This window comes from Megascapheus bottae, chromosome 19, assembly GCF_031878675.1.
Source record: "Megascapheus bottae isolate mThoBot1 chromosome 19, mThoBot2.hap1, whole genome shotgun sequence".
NCBI classification, from domain to species: domain Eukaryota; kingdom Metazoa; phylum Chordata; class Mammalia; order Rodentia; family Geomyidae; genus Megascapheus; species Megascapheus bottae.
In genome coordinates this window covers 22,600,452-22,615,051 of record NC_143527.1, presented here as the reverse complement: position 1 = coordinate 22,615,051, position 14,600 = coordinate 22,600,452, and the positions used below count along the sequence as shown (strand labels likewise).

The window sequence follows — 14,600 nt, the reverse complement described above, 5'->3', positions numbered from 1 at the left end:
GAGGAATAGAACCCAGGGCTTCATTCATGTTAGGTGAACACTGTACCACTAAGCCACACTTCTGGCTCTGTTTTTTTCTTGTTTGTTTTTTTTTTTTTTTTTTTTTTGTAATCAATTCTCTGAGTCTTTATTATAATCACCATACAAGCAAGATTTAGAGTACTTGATCTATAATCCTCTGTCTCTTTCCAATGGACCGTTCCTAATGTTTCATTTTTGTTTTGTGTTTTTTCCTCTAATGGTACTGGGGATTGAGTCCAGATACTCTTTCTTCCCTTCACCCCCTCTCCCCCCCACTCCTTCTTGAGAAACTATTGCTGCTAACTTTCTTAAACTTGGTTAAAAGTTTTGGTAACTTTGCCAAAGCTGGTTGAATTCATGATCTTCCTGCCTCTACCTCTCAAGTATCTGGGAACATAAATAACAATCACCATGCCTGGCTCCTGTGTTTGACTTTTATGTCATAATTTCCTTCTGTAAATGTGCATTATGTCTAGATTTAAGAACAATATTCTTTTTCAGAGTGCCCTTATGCCTGCACAGTTGTTCTTCAAGACAGAAGATGGAGGCAAATACCCGGTTATATTTAAGCATGGGGATGATTTACGCCAAGATCAACTTATTCTTCAGATCATCTCACTTATGGACAAGGTTAGAAGAGGACATTTTTGTTTTAGAAAGTGAGGTTTAGTATGATTGTGTTTGCAGAGACAGAGGAAGCATTCATAATATTCAGCTATACTAGTAGAAAGTTCAGCACTCAGCGGCTGACCATGAGTAGAATTGTTTTATACATGTCAGTATGGCTGTAGTGAGTGTGAAACTGTATGTTATCCATAAAAACCTTACTTTCCAAATTAAGTTCTTACAATTTCATATTTTGCAATTTTCTTTTTCTTTTTCTTTTCCTTTTTTTTTTTTTTTTTTTTTTTTTTTTGCCAGTCCTGGGCTTGAGCTCAGGGCCTGAGCACTGTCCATGGACTTCCTCAAGGCTAGATCTCTACCACTTGAGCCCCAGCACCACTTCTGGCTTTTTTCTATGTATGTGATACCAAGGAATTGAACATGGGTCTTCATGCATGCTAGGCAAGAACTCTACCACTAGGTCAAAGTCCCAGCCCCTATTTTGCAATTTTCTATCAGTATATTAGATTTAAAATAAAAATCTCATCCTTGACTCCTACTTTTAAAGGGACATTCCCCCCTTGTTATCATATTTCTTTGTTTCTGAGTTCAAATGTACTTTATGTCCAGAAAGGTCTACATGAAGCAATGGGGGAAATCTAGCTATTTATTGGAAAACGATGACAGAGATTTAAAGTAACTGAAAAATATTACCAGACCATCAAACAAAAAGGTTTATGTTGACAATGAAAGTTAATTTAGTTAACCTGCACTTCAACTTACCTCTTAAACCTTTACGGAATAAAAATCCTATAATATTTGTTCACAAAACTTTATGGTCTCTCATTTCTTTCATGTGTTTTGTCAATAGCTCTTACGGAAAGAAAATCTGGATTTGAAATTGACACCTTATAAAGTATTAGCCACTAGTACAAAACATGGTATGTTTATTTTATATCATTATTGCTTTTTCAGTGTTTACTGAGCATATTTTTAATTGAAAATTTTTAAGACTATTAGAGATTGAATTTATTATACTATAGATCAATTGAGCAGATTTAATTTTCTGATTTCCTTCCTCTTTCCCCCTTGTTCTGTCCCATCTGCCTCTCTTTCCTTCCTCTTCCTGTCTTTTCCTCTCTTTTCTTTTTATTATTTTATCCTTGAAGATTTTATCTTTTTGTCTCTTTTCTTTCTACTCACCTTCTGTCCTTCCTTTCTTTCCTTTTATTTTTACTTCTTAAAATTATAGAAGACAATTTTCAGACAAAAATAGGTTTATCATCTGTATGATGTATTTCTTCATGTTCATTGGATGCAATTTGTGGTGGATTCTTACATTGTAATCTATGTCCAGAATTATCCTTTTGAGGGTTACTGTGACTGAGGAAAACTTTGCACTGTGCTGTGCCTTTAAGAACTTTTCAGCAAATTATGTAAACTGAATGTCTATATATGTTTATATATTTATTTGCATATTGTAAGTGTGTACATCTGTATCCTAACGTGTATTGAGATTGAATAATCTTTAAAAGTTTTTACATTTGTACACAGTAAGTTTGCTTAATGCAGTATACTCATTTCTATATAGGCTTCATGCAGTTTATACAGTCAGTTCCTGTTGCTGAAGTTCTTGATACAGAGGGAAGCATTCAGGTACAGTGTCAATTTTCCATATTTATACAATTCATGGGCGTATTATTGCTAGCAAAAATTCTGTCTGTATGAGGAATATTTGGAGTTTTTTTAGTATTCTTCCTACAGTTTTTCTTTTTTCAGAGATAAGCATTATTCTGTGTTAGTAATATGTATGCTTGATTTTTTTGAACAGTGGTTTGCATACAGAAGAAATCAGAAGTTCATTTGTAATAGGAAGTTAAAATGTGTATTCTAAACTGTGCATATATAGTAAGTTAACCATTAAGTAATAAGCATTTTGATTACCATGTATATTTGTTGGTATTGTGAAGTTATAACAATGACATCTTTTGTACACTGTCATCTCTACAGTTTTTATATTTTTGTCTTTGGAATAAGTATATGCTCACTGTATTTCCTCATAGGAGGAAACCTCTGTATCAACTTCTCCAGACGTTCATTATTTTTCATAGGAATCCTGTATTTGTTTCTTTTCAGTATAACAATCCTGATACAACTCAACATTGAGGTCGTGGACCCTTCTAGCAAATGAATTTTTTTGTATGGCTTTGAAGTCATAGCTTCACAAAACTACTAATTTATATTTTCTATAACTTATTATTTTTAAGTGAAGAGAGTGATTTTTTAAACTTAGTTTTGGCTCCATGACTTTATCTGTGACAACAGGGTATTCTTAATCATTGTTATTAATGTGGTTATTGTTTTTAGGTGCCAGTTATGTGGCTTGAACTGAGGGGCTAGCCACTGTCCCTAAGCCTTAAGCTCAAGATTAGCACTCTACCATAGGAGCCACAGATCCACTTCTGCCTTTTTTGGTAGTAAATTGGACCTACGAGTCTCGTAGGCTTTATTGTGTGGGTGGCTTTGAACCACAATCCTCCTATCTGAGCTTTCTGAGTGGCTAAGATTATGAGTATAAGCCACCTTGCTGATAGGTTGTTCAGGTTTATTTGATATTTAAAAGTTGTTGGGCAAAATATTTTTAGCTTTTCCTCTCATTACTAGTTATCTGGTTCATCTAAGTATAATTATATTTGTACTTTTTGCTGTTTATATGTCTTTGAAAAGACATATAAAAGTCATTTATTTACTTTGTCTGTGACGTGCTTATTCCTATCTTTTGCCCATGTTCCTGCTTTTATGATTCTTATATAGCTTTTTATACATTGTAGGTCCAGATGCTTTTTTTTAAATGTATATTGAGTTCAAAACACTACAGTAGAACTATGTTTTAATTAATTGTACTTTCAAGTAATGCTTTTTCTTTAACACTTGAATGTAAACAAAATCCAATTGATAATTTGAATTTAAATTACAGTAGATATTCCCAAGTGTTTCTAGACTCTGGGCACTAGTACACTAATTGAGCTCTGTTTTTTTCTTTCAGTAAGAATCTATTTTGATTAAGCTTTGAATAGGATACTTGTTAGTTATTATTTATGAATAATCTCAAATAATGCTTAAGTTTTTACTTGCATTGAATTCTTACACACAGAAATACTGCCTTTTTAGAACTTTTTTAGGAAATATGCACCAAGTGAGAATGGACCAAATGGGATAAGCGCTGAAGTCATGGACACTTATGTTAAGAGCTGTGGTATGTTTTTCATCCTGTGGCTTTCTATATGGGTTTTTGAATAAAGAAAATTAGCCCATCCAGATGTTGGTATATTTATGTAGATTTAATATCTACATACATTTAAATGTTGTACAAGAAAAGGAGCAAAAGATATATGATGTCTGTACTAGATGATTATGTTTTAATGAACACAGTATTTGGGTGTGTTTTTGGTCTATTTTATGATTGTTACATATTTTCTTCCTTCATCCCAGTAATTATCCCATTTTTTAATCCGACTGTAGACTATCAGGAAATTATCCACTTTACTGTATGGATATATATTTCTTTTTTTTTTTTCCTAATCCTGGGACTTGAACTCAAGGCCTAAGAACTGTCCCTGAGCTTTTGCTCAAGGCCAACACCTTGAGCCACAGCACCACTTCCTAATTTTTCTGTGCATGTAGTACTGAGGAATCAAACCCAGGGCTTCATGCATGCTAAGCAAGCACCCTACCACTAGGCCACACTCTCCAGCCGTGTGTGTGTGTGTGTGTGTGTGTGTGTGTGTGTGTGTGTGTGTGTGTATGTGTGTGTGTGTGTGTGTGTACATACATATGTACATACATACACATATATTTCTATAGAGTTCTTTTTTTATGTCAAACTTTCCATGTGTTCTATTTTAAATGAGAAACTCTAACTACACATTATAATTAAGATTCCTGAAACGTAATTTCATTTTTATACAAATAACCTTTATAATTTGACAGAACTCTGTATGTTTATTTTTCTGTTGCAAATAAAGAATTGCAAGTGATAATCTTTTAATAGAACCAAAAAGGATTACAAATTTGAAAAATTAGGTGAGACACAAGAGATAGTAAAAAAGCAAATTGAAATTAAATTCATGCAAATTGCTTTTATATTCAGTTGAATGGGGTTTGTGTATGTATTTACTTTTTTAAATTGTTTTTACAGCTGGATACTGTGTGATTACATATATACTTGGTGTTGGAGACAGGCACCTGGATAATCTTTTGTTAACAAAAACAGGTAACAAATAATGATACAGACATGTATTTTAAATATCAGTGAATTTTAGTTCAGAGTCTTACTTTTATAATATAGTAAGTTACAAATGTTAAAGCAAGGTACAGTTGTTGGTTTTTGTTTTTTTTTTTAATTTTCTTTAAAAACTGACTTGAAAGAACTTTTAGGAAAACTCCATCTCTTGACCAGAATTTCTTTAGGAATTATCCTACAAATGGTGTGCATAGGATCTCTCTGCTGCAGAAGGCCCAAAATGTTTCCAAGCATTATATCTTCTTACAATGAAGCTCTAATTAAGTCTTCCTTCACTTTTTAAAATATAGGTACTTACTTTAACACTTCCTAACAATTCCTGTAATGGAATTCCAAGGGAATTCCATAGAATGTTTAATCTTTTTTTGTTCTCTTTCTGGTAGCTCTTTTTGCCCAATATCTTAAAACATTGGAAAACCATAATTATATGTGGCCCTTGTCGATATTGTTCTTGTTTTCAGTGTCTTGCTTTTTGTCTACCCACATGTTCAAGTTTGAACATACTCAGCTTGCTTACTCACCTTTGCTTGTCTAACTGTCATGCTCCCATCTGAACCATGCCTCTAGCCTGGCTTATTGCTGGTTATTTTGGAGATGTGATTGATGCCATAGACTTTGACTTTCTTGTTCTGCCTGGCTTTTCTTCTTTGTGCTGAACAATCCATGTCTTCAGCTTGCTGTTTAATTGCTCTTTCACATTAAGGACATTTTCCATTTTCTTAGTATTCCTCCAAATAATACCCAGATATTAATGTAATATGTTGAATACAGTCTGGACAGTTTTAAGTTATAGTAGCCACATAAATTCACATAATCTAGTATTTTATTATCTGTGAAAAATTACTTGTAATTGAATTTTCATTTCTGATTATGTATCTTAGACTAATACAATCATGTCATGGAGGTTCTTGGCTAATTTGTAATTTGCTCCTTATCAAAGGGTACTTATAAACCAGTTTGATATGATTGGATAGAATTATAACGTGTGTGTGTGTGTGTGTTTGTGTACTTCCTGCTCACTCTTTCTTTTATTTTTTCAGATTGGTTGGTTCTTTGGGTTTTTCTGACCAGACCAACCATGTCTGCCATCTACCTGGTTATAACGCCCTTAGAGCTGGGATATGCCAAAAAGCCTGGTTTTGTTGTTGTCATTGGAATCTCTTTTAGTATGAGATTGCCTTGAACAATTTCTTGACCTTTACCTTCTAAGTCGGTAGAATTGCAGGCATGAGACACCAGATCTAGATCATTATTGGCTCCTTTTTTATTTGACTCCTTAAACCATAAGATCAAGCTATGAAAGTATCAGTTTCTTTCTAAATTATATTTCTAAATTATAATTTCTACTGTATAGGATATCATTACCTGTATAATAATATATTCACAACTACCTTTCCCTTCTTTCAAAATTGATGGTTTTATAGATAATAGAACAAATATTTTCTGTGAAGTTAGATTTGTTAAATTGTTTGTGTTGATGAGAGTATTTTTAATAAAAATTTGGGGGAAAGTAATACAGCCTAGTGTGTTTTGATCTGCTTCTCTGATACTTCCTTTCCTTTAGTGTTATTTTTAGATTATCTTGATGTAGGAGTTGTACAAACAAGTTGTCATTCACCAGTGAAGTTTATGAATATAGTACATCTTGATCACTTTACCCCTTTCCTCATTGCCCCCTATTACTTTTTTTAAATAAAAATTCAATTGTAAAATTGTAGAAATAGAAGCTATAAACTCTCAGTTTTCTACCAGATGATGCTTTAAATTTTTTTTAAGGTGCTCATTTGAGAAAATAAACCAAAGTTGGGAGGGGACCCTTAAATGTGCTGGATGCAAGGCACATTTTTACTTAGCTACCTTGTTTTATCCAGTAGTATTGTATAGTTGAAATCTTAAGTCTCTCTAATAGGAAAAATGCTCTCAAATTCTCCTTTTGCTTTTAAACTTAGATTATGAAAGGAAATTGATCATTTCAATAGAAATGTAATATAACCTTCAACCTCTAAAAATTTGTGTTGTCTAAATTTTTATCTTTATTTACTTTTTATTATACATAAAAACTCCGAACTTCAGATTTTCTTAGGTGTTTACACAATTTATCAACAATTGATAGAATTTATTCAAATACACATTGGTTACATTTCTCATGTTCTTCAAAAATAGAACACTTAATCTGAGTCTCCTGTTCTTATTTGCAAATACAAGTTTTAGAGTGGCTATGCTGTGTGGTGAATGCAATGGTGAATAATAAGCAGAGTTCCACTGGGTCATCATCTGTTGTCTGTCTCTAGTTGTGTACAATGAAACAGGGGAGGGAGACACTCGCTTTAATTGCATGCACTGTTGTCTTTTTGAGGACTTGTCCTTGTTAAACTCCTCTTTGAGATAGAAAAGGATCCAGCAAAGTATTCTAGGAATAAATATACTTTACTACATATAGAAAATTCCAAATCTGTGTTGCAAACTGAATCTCAGCTATGATACCCCAAATTTCTTTTACTCTGCCTGACTTTATTTAGTTTAGTTTAATGTATCTTCTCTTAGTTCTCCAGCAGAGGGCGCTGTGGATCCATACTAAAAGTCAAAGAGTGGAAATTCTTTCATCCATGTTGTGCTCAATTTAAACATTGGTTTTGTGTTGTTGTAAAGAAATTTGGAGCAAAAGATATCAAATATTGATTTTAAAATTTTATTTATTATTATTTTAGAAGTAATTATAGAATGATTAAAGTTTCATAAGTGAGGTAATGAATACAGATCTTTTTGAACATTATCCTATCCTTTGTTTTCTCTATTTTTCCTCCCATCTCCTTGATAAATGGATTTTTGAAAATGTTATAAAGTTTAGTTAAGACAAGCAGTGGTAGTAAAACTCAAATTAAACATGGTCACTCTAAAGGTAATTTTTGTTTGTTTTTGTTATTGACTGTTTTAAAAATTAGTCTTAGAAAATATGATTTCTTATAATAAGTAATTTGAAATTATGTAATGCTATATTTTAAATGCCTAACAAGTAGGAGAGTACCCTGTGGATAAAGTATATTAGGCAAAATAATGTTGGACTGTAAGGGAGAAGATAAAACATGCCAGTAAAAGCTGAAATGAGCTTTATTTTTGCTCATAAGTGAAACTGGGTAGCAGATTACTCCATCTAAATGATAGAGAAAAAATGATTTACTTCTTTTTGCATTATCTGTTATGTGGAAAAGCTTTAACTCCAGTTGTTATAGTCAGATTATTGATTATGATACTATATGCTTTTTTTTTTTATTTTTGGTAGACTTGGGGTTCAAATTCAGGAAGGACTACCTGCAAGCTAGGCTAATGTGATACCCCTGAGCCACACTTCTAGCCTTAATATTAAATTTTTATATATACTTTCTTATCAGGGGAATGCATTTTTTAAAATATCAGTAAATTCTACATTTGTTTTGCTTAGATTTAATAACTTTCTGAGGCTAAATTGTAATGGTTTTAAAGTAGTCAATTCTAAAAATTATGTACTAGGTGATTAAATTGTTGATTGATCTTATAATCTTCTACAGCAAAAATGTGTCAATTTTAAGAGAATGGAATTGTGCAACATAGGGAATCCATGACTTAAGTCATTTTGAATATGAGCTTTGTTTTATTTACACCATCATTTTTCATCAAAATTCATCCACAGCAACCTAAGAGAGTTTTGTTAGTACAAGCTAGACCATCAGTCCTGTGTCAGAGACAGCCTGTTAAAATACAGCATGACACATTCTAGCTTCAGAGTTCAAAATTTAGAGTTTGGAAACTTCAGAATGTGTGGAACAGCCTGATGTTTTTATTTTGTTTTGTTTTGTTTTTCTCTTGGTCATGGGCCTTGAACTCTGGGCCTTCGCTCTTCATCTCAAGGATAGTGCTCTACCACTTGAACTACAACACCACTTCTGGTTTTTTGATGGTTAATTGAAGATACAGCCTCACAGACTTTCTTGCCTGGGCTTTGAACCATGATGCTCAGATCTGAAAGTCCTGAGTACCTAGGATTACAGGCGTGAGCCACTGGCACCTGACCCTTGTTTTTATAGTAAAGAAAACCATAGGTATCCAAAAAGATTATTAAAATTGTTTCCTTTTAAAAATTAACAATTCTTTTTTTGGGGGGGAGGGGGAGTTGGTCATGGCGCTTGAACTTAGGCCTGAGGGCTGTCCCTGAATTCTTAAGCTCTAGGCCTTATCCTTGAGTCAAGCCCCACTTTTTTTTAGATATTTTTTCTAGATATTAATTGGAGATAAGCGTCTCAGGTACTTTTATGCCCGGGCTGGCTTTGAACCTTGAGCCTCAGATCTCAGACTCCTGAGTAGCTAGGATTACAGGTGTGAGCCAACATGCCTGGCCATTACCATTAATTTGAGATTGGATGTGCTCCTTTTACTTCAGAACAAACTAGAGGGAAAATGTCCGATTTCCTGATGAAGCCATGTATTAAAGAGATTTGTAGGTTATGAGGCAATTCTCTATGTCACTTTCTGCCTCGAAAATTACTTGTTATAGAAAATACATTATGGTAAAATGGAATTTATTATTTTAAAATAGTTTAATACTTTTAAGGTTTCATTTTAGCTTCAGATGCAGTAAATAAATTTAGATGCAGTCCCATGTAGACAAAAGCATCGGGAGGAGATCAACTGTGAGACCACAAAGTATTTAAGAACAATTTCTCATTGGGGGTCTTTGCATTTCCTCTTCGAAGTGACTGTTTTGCTTTGGGCCATAAAATGTTTCTTTAGAAGAAAGAACTAGTGTAGAGAGTAATTTAATATTGGCACAAGTTTTTTTTTTTTTCTTGAAAGAAAGTAGATTAAACCTATATACTGTGTAGGTTAGATATGCTATCCTCATTATTTGCCTTAATGAATCTGTCCCTATTCATAAAAAGCCCCATCTTAACAGTTGTGAAATCATAAACAGTATGAAGCAACTAGGAATATAATTGGATTGTCTATACTAATCTGAATCTGTGTGTCTAATTCTTTGTTACTCAAAGCTGTTCATGAAAAAAGCCCATGTCACTATACATTTATCTGTTTTTAAAGCTACCTCTTATCAAGTATATCCTAAAGGTTTAAGTAATGATTATAAGTAGTTAGAGTATATCTTGAAGAAACTTTCCTTCCAAATTACAAGTTTTGTTGAAATAATTGTAGCAGATTTTCACCTTCTTCTTTGCCTTTTTAGTGGAGGAATAACAAAAATACACATTCACATTTCTCATTTACTGCAAAAAATGGTAAATGTATATATCATGATGTACAAAATATAGTGTCCAGTGGAGACTCCTTGTGGAGTAGAATGACAAGTGAAAGTTTTTGGAGTTATATAGAATATTCAAAAGAGTAGGGTTTGGAGTATAGGAAATAACAGCAAAGTGTCAGAGAGGAAAAGGAGTGAATAGATGTAAAAACAGGGAATACAATTTTAAGGTTTAATTATTAGGTAAAATGGAATTTTTCAAAGATGTTTTGTTAACTATTAATGTTTTCCTTAATACTCAAACTACAAGTGTCTTGAACTAGAGTTTTTAAAATATGTGTATATCCAGGTGTAATCCTAGCTACTGGGGAGGCTGAGATCTGAGGATCAAGGTTCAAAGACAGCCCGGACACAAAAGGACCTGAGACTCTTACCTCCACTTAACCTCTAGAAAATGGGAAATGGGGCTTGGCTCAAGGATAGGTCAGTAGCCTTGAGCTGAAGAGCTCAAGGACAGTGCCCAGGCCAAGTTCAAGCCCCATGACCCACAGAAAAAAATTAATAAAATAAAAAATATGTTCACATCACTTATGCAAATAACAAGAACTTCAATTAATACATCTCCTTGTCAGATCAGGAACAAGTGGAAGTAATTGTAGTCAAGATTCGGATTGGTTTATTTTACTATTATAAAGTGATAGATTTGTATAGCTACATTTCTTGGATTTCTTTAACTTCTTTTATTTCATAAAATGCATTTTAAAATCCCTTGTGGGTTTCATTTATAGATAATAACTTCAAAGAACACTCTCTTCGATATGCATGAAGATGAATTTTCTTAAAACATTCATAGCCTCTTTTCAAAATACATGGCTTTTTGAACTTTGAAGGCATAATAATGGTTTCATTGTTGCATACTGAATCATTCATGCTTTTGGATTGAGCTCTAATCTTGTTCTATGAGAATTTTTTCACAAAGACAGAAATATATCCATCATTTACAAGCAGTGATGCATAGCAAACATTGGAATTCCAGTAATGACTGTAATGAAATGAAGAAAATTGTACTCAATTGTCTACTAAAAACATGGTGCCCATCACAAAAACCATGTGTTATAGCAGTTCTTATTAGAGAACTGACCAGATTGGTCTTCTGCTAGTGCTAATTATCAGTAAGAATTCCACTAGCCAAAAGATGTACTTAATACTGGGAACAAAAAATGTATTTAAATAATTAAGCAAGGAGCATTCATGGTCACCATACTTGTAATATTGTTAACTTCTCCTTTGCTTTTCCTTGAATTGTGGAATGGAATATGTGTCTAGGAAGGTTAAAAAAGAACTGAGAACTTCAAAAAGTCATTTGATCACTAAAAACATGCTTCTCTCAGTGGAATAGAGAATATGTGTCTAGTTGAAGACTGAAATCCTTAACAAGTTCACCTTGGACTTTTTAATCAATTAAAGGAAAATTAAAGTAATAGCACTTAACAAATTAGATGATACTTTTTAAGTAAGTGTTAAAATTACGATGTTTTTAATTCTAAAACCAGATTCAGTCTGTTAAGATAGAGCTGGAAGTGTAGTTTAAATGGTAGAGCGTCTAGCCAAGAAATGTAAGTCCCTGAGTTCATTACACAATACCATTCCACGCCACAAAAATAAAGGGAAAAAGGGACAGTGGGAAGGAAGGAAGGCAGGAAGGAAGGAAGGTAGGTGGGTCGGTAGGTTAGTGAAGTATATTGAACTTTTTTTTATTAAAGGATTTATTAACATTGATTTTTACATCATATTTCAAATGACAAGTTTAACAAGTGTTCAAGAGTATATTGAACTTTTATGCAAACATGTTGTGCTTAGAGATTTCTGAAGTCATTTTAGGATTCTGAAAGGTAGTTTTCTGTTCAGTATTTATTGTACTCTATAGTCAGGTAGTAAACCTTTGATAGTGATTCAGTTTCTAAAGTTAAGCTTCTTGTCAATATCTAGGCAAACTCTTCCACATAGACTTTGGATATATTTTGGGTCGAGACCCAAAGCCTCTTCCTCCTCCAATGAAGCTAAATAAAGAAATGGTAGAAGGAATGGGAGGTACCCAGAGTGAGCAGTACCAGGAGTTCCGAAAGCAGTGTTACACGGCATTTCTCCACCTTCGAAGGTACATTGACTGGGTTCATGTAGAGAATTCTGTCAGTTATGTAATGTGTGAGTGCACATTATAGTGCACATTTTCTCATTCATTAGCATTACTTTGTTTTTGTTGTTGTTGTTTACTTTTTGGTCTGTTGTGGGGCTTGGACTCTGTCCCTGAACTCTTTAGCTCAAAGCTGCCACCCTACCCCTTGAGCCATAGTGCCACTTACGGTTTTCTAGTAGTTAACTGGAGATAAGAGTCTAATGGACTTTAGTGCCTGGGCTGGCTTTGAACTGTGATCCTCAGATCTCAGCCTACTGAGTAGGTAGAATTACAAGGCATGAGCCACCATGCTAGACTAAGATCACTCAAGATTTTTAACAAAACTTCTGCTATGTTGATAAAAACCTCTAATATCAAAGTAAAACTCACAAAATGTTCTCCTTCCCCACTAATTACCACATTGCTTAATCTTCCCAGCTAAACATTATATCAGTAGGCAAGGAAAGCAGCCTCAAAGGCAGCGCTTGACAGCTGTGTGGTCAAGAGTGCTTTGTATACTTTGACTATGCTGGTGTGGAGAAAATCTTAAGACGCTGTATACTGTTCCAGTCTCCTGAAGGCAGACTAGAATCACTGTGCTGAGGTCTAAAGAATAAATATTTTAACTTACTGAGTCTTATACTAGTTCAGTCATTTTTCTTTTCCCCATAGCACCTTTTTCAAGCACAGAGTGGAGGAACACTCAGAAGTTTGCTGTGATTACAGAGTTAAAGTTATCTGCGATTTTTTTTTCCTCTTTAATGCTTCATCACTAACTTGCTGTACAATGATGTTGATGTTGCTTTTTCTTTATTTCCTCTTTTCTTTCTTTAATGCCACTAGATCTCTGCCTCCTCCATCCTGCATGTCACATAACTTACATCATCAGGGACAAGATTAAAACCATTTATTTAAACATGAACAGAAAAAGTACTAGCTCTGATGATTTGTCAAAGGTGTCAATGTTAATTAAATCTAATGGGAATTTTTACTTAAATATGTGCAATGAATTTTTGTAATCCAACTGATAGTTCCACCTTAGGAGACATACTGTAACTATACAATAACTGATTTTTTTTTCTTTTTTTGATCAGTTGTGGGCCTTGAACTTGTCCTGAGTATTGTCCTGTCCCTAAGCCCTTCAGCTCAAGGCTAGCACTCTACCACTTGATCCATGGCACCCTTTCTTCTCTTCTTGTGGTTAATTGGAAATAAAAGTCTCCTTGACTTTTCTGCACAGGCTGGCTTTGACTCTTGATCCTCAGTTCTCAACCTCATGAGTGGCTAGGATTACAGGTGTGAGTCCCCAGCTCTGAGCTTCTCTTTCTTTCTTTTCTATGCCAGTCCTAGGGCTTGAACTCAGTACCTAGTTGCTGTCTCAGAGATTTTGTGCTGAAAGCTAGCTCTCTACTATTGAGCCACAGTTCACTTGCTGGCTGGTGGTTACTTAGAGAGCCTCGCAGACTTTTCTGCCAGGGCTGGCTTCAAACATCAAACCCCAGATCTGTTTCCTGAGTAGCTAGTTCAGTGCCCAGCTTTCTCCTTTCTTGCTCATGGCTGGTATGCTCCCACTCTAGCCTTGCCTCTCATTTGGCTCCAGTTTGCTGCTAATTGGAGATGTCTATCTGACCACAAGGCTGTTTAGAACCACCACAATGGAAGTCTCAGATTCCTGAGTAGCTACAATTACAAGTGTGAGCCACCAGCATACATTCAATATATACTTTTGAATGACTGCTCCTACTGTTGTAAGGACCTCCAGAATTTTCACTTCTAGGCCATGTTAGGGATGAGTATTGACACAGCAGTCCCAAGGAGAGTAACTCTCCTATAGTAATTAGATTTCATTTTTACTTGTGTAAAAATTAAATAGGCTTTTATTGTAAACAGAGAATTGTTCACATCTTTCAAACTCTATGCTATTCATCTTACAAATGGTATTCATGTCTTGCTTTGGATGGCAAAATTGTTACGTTTTTACTCTCCAGAAATGCTAAAGTAGGTCATTAGAAAAGTCATTTATGGCTAGTCTTTTTTGCACCCAGGTTCCATTATCCATCTGAGTTAAGTATTGAACAGTTTTTGAGTAATGGCTAGCAGATTTTTATTGTACATAAATAGGTGCCTGGAATCGAGGTTTTATGTTACCAAAATTAGGCCTATTTTCTCCTAGAGAAAACAAGGTATTTGTGTTGATACTTTTTCTGAGACCAGCTGAAAACTTTCATTGCTGAAAACCAAAGTTCCTTTGACTCACCTCTAGCATGGAT

At 34.2% G+C, this 14,600-nt stretch overlaps 1 protein-coding gene across 1 annotated transcript in view; it reads left to right on the top strand.

Moving 5' to 3' along the window:
• Pik3c3 (phosphatidylinositol 3-kinase catalytic subunit type 3) overlaps positions 1–14,600 on the top strand; it is a 90,551-nt gene that overhangs the window by 57,304 nt on the left and 18,647 nt on the right. The window contains exons 17-22 of the mRNA XM_090353185.1: positions 523–651; positions 1,496–1,565; positions 2,216–2,280; positions 3,796–3,880; positions 4,823–4,897; positions 12,144–12,312. Coding sequence (XP_090209311.1) covers positions 523–651; positions 1,496–1,565; positions 2,216–2,280; positions 3,796–3,880; positions 4,823–4,897; positions 12,144–12,312 — 593 coding nt within the window. The remainder of the gene's footprint in view (positions 1–522; positions 652–1,495; positions 1,566–2,215; positions 2,281–3,795; positions 3,881–4,822; positions 4,898–12,143; positions 12,313–14,600) is intronic.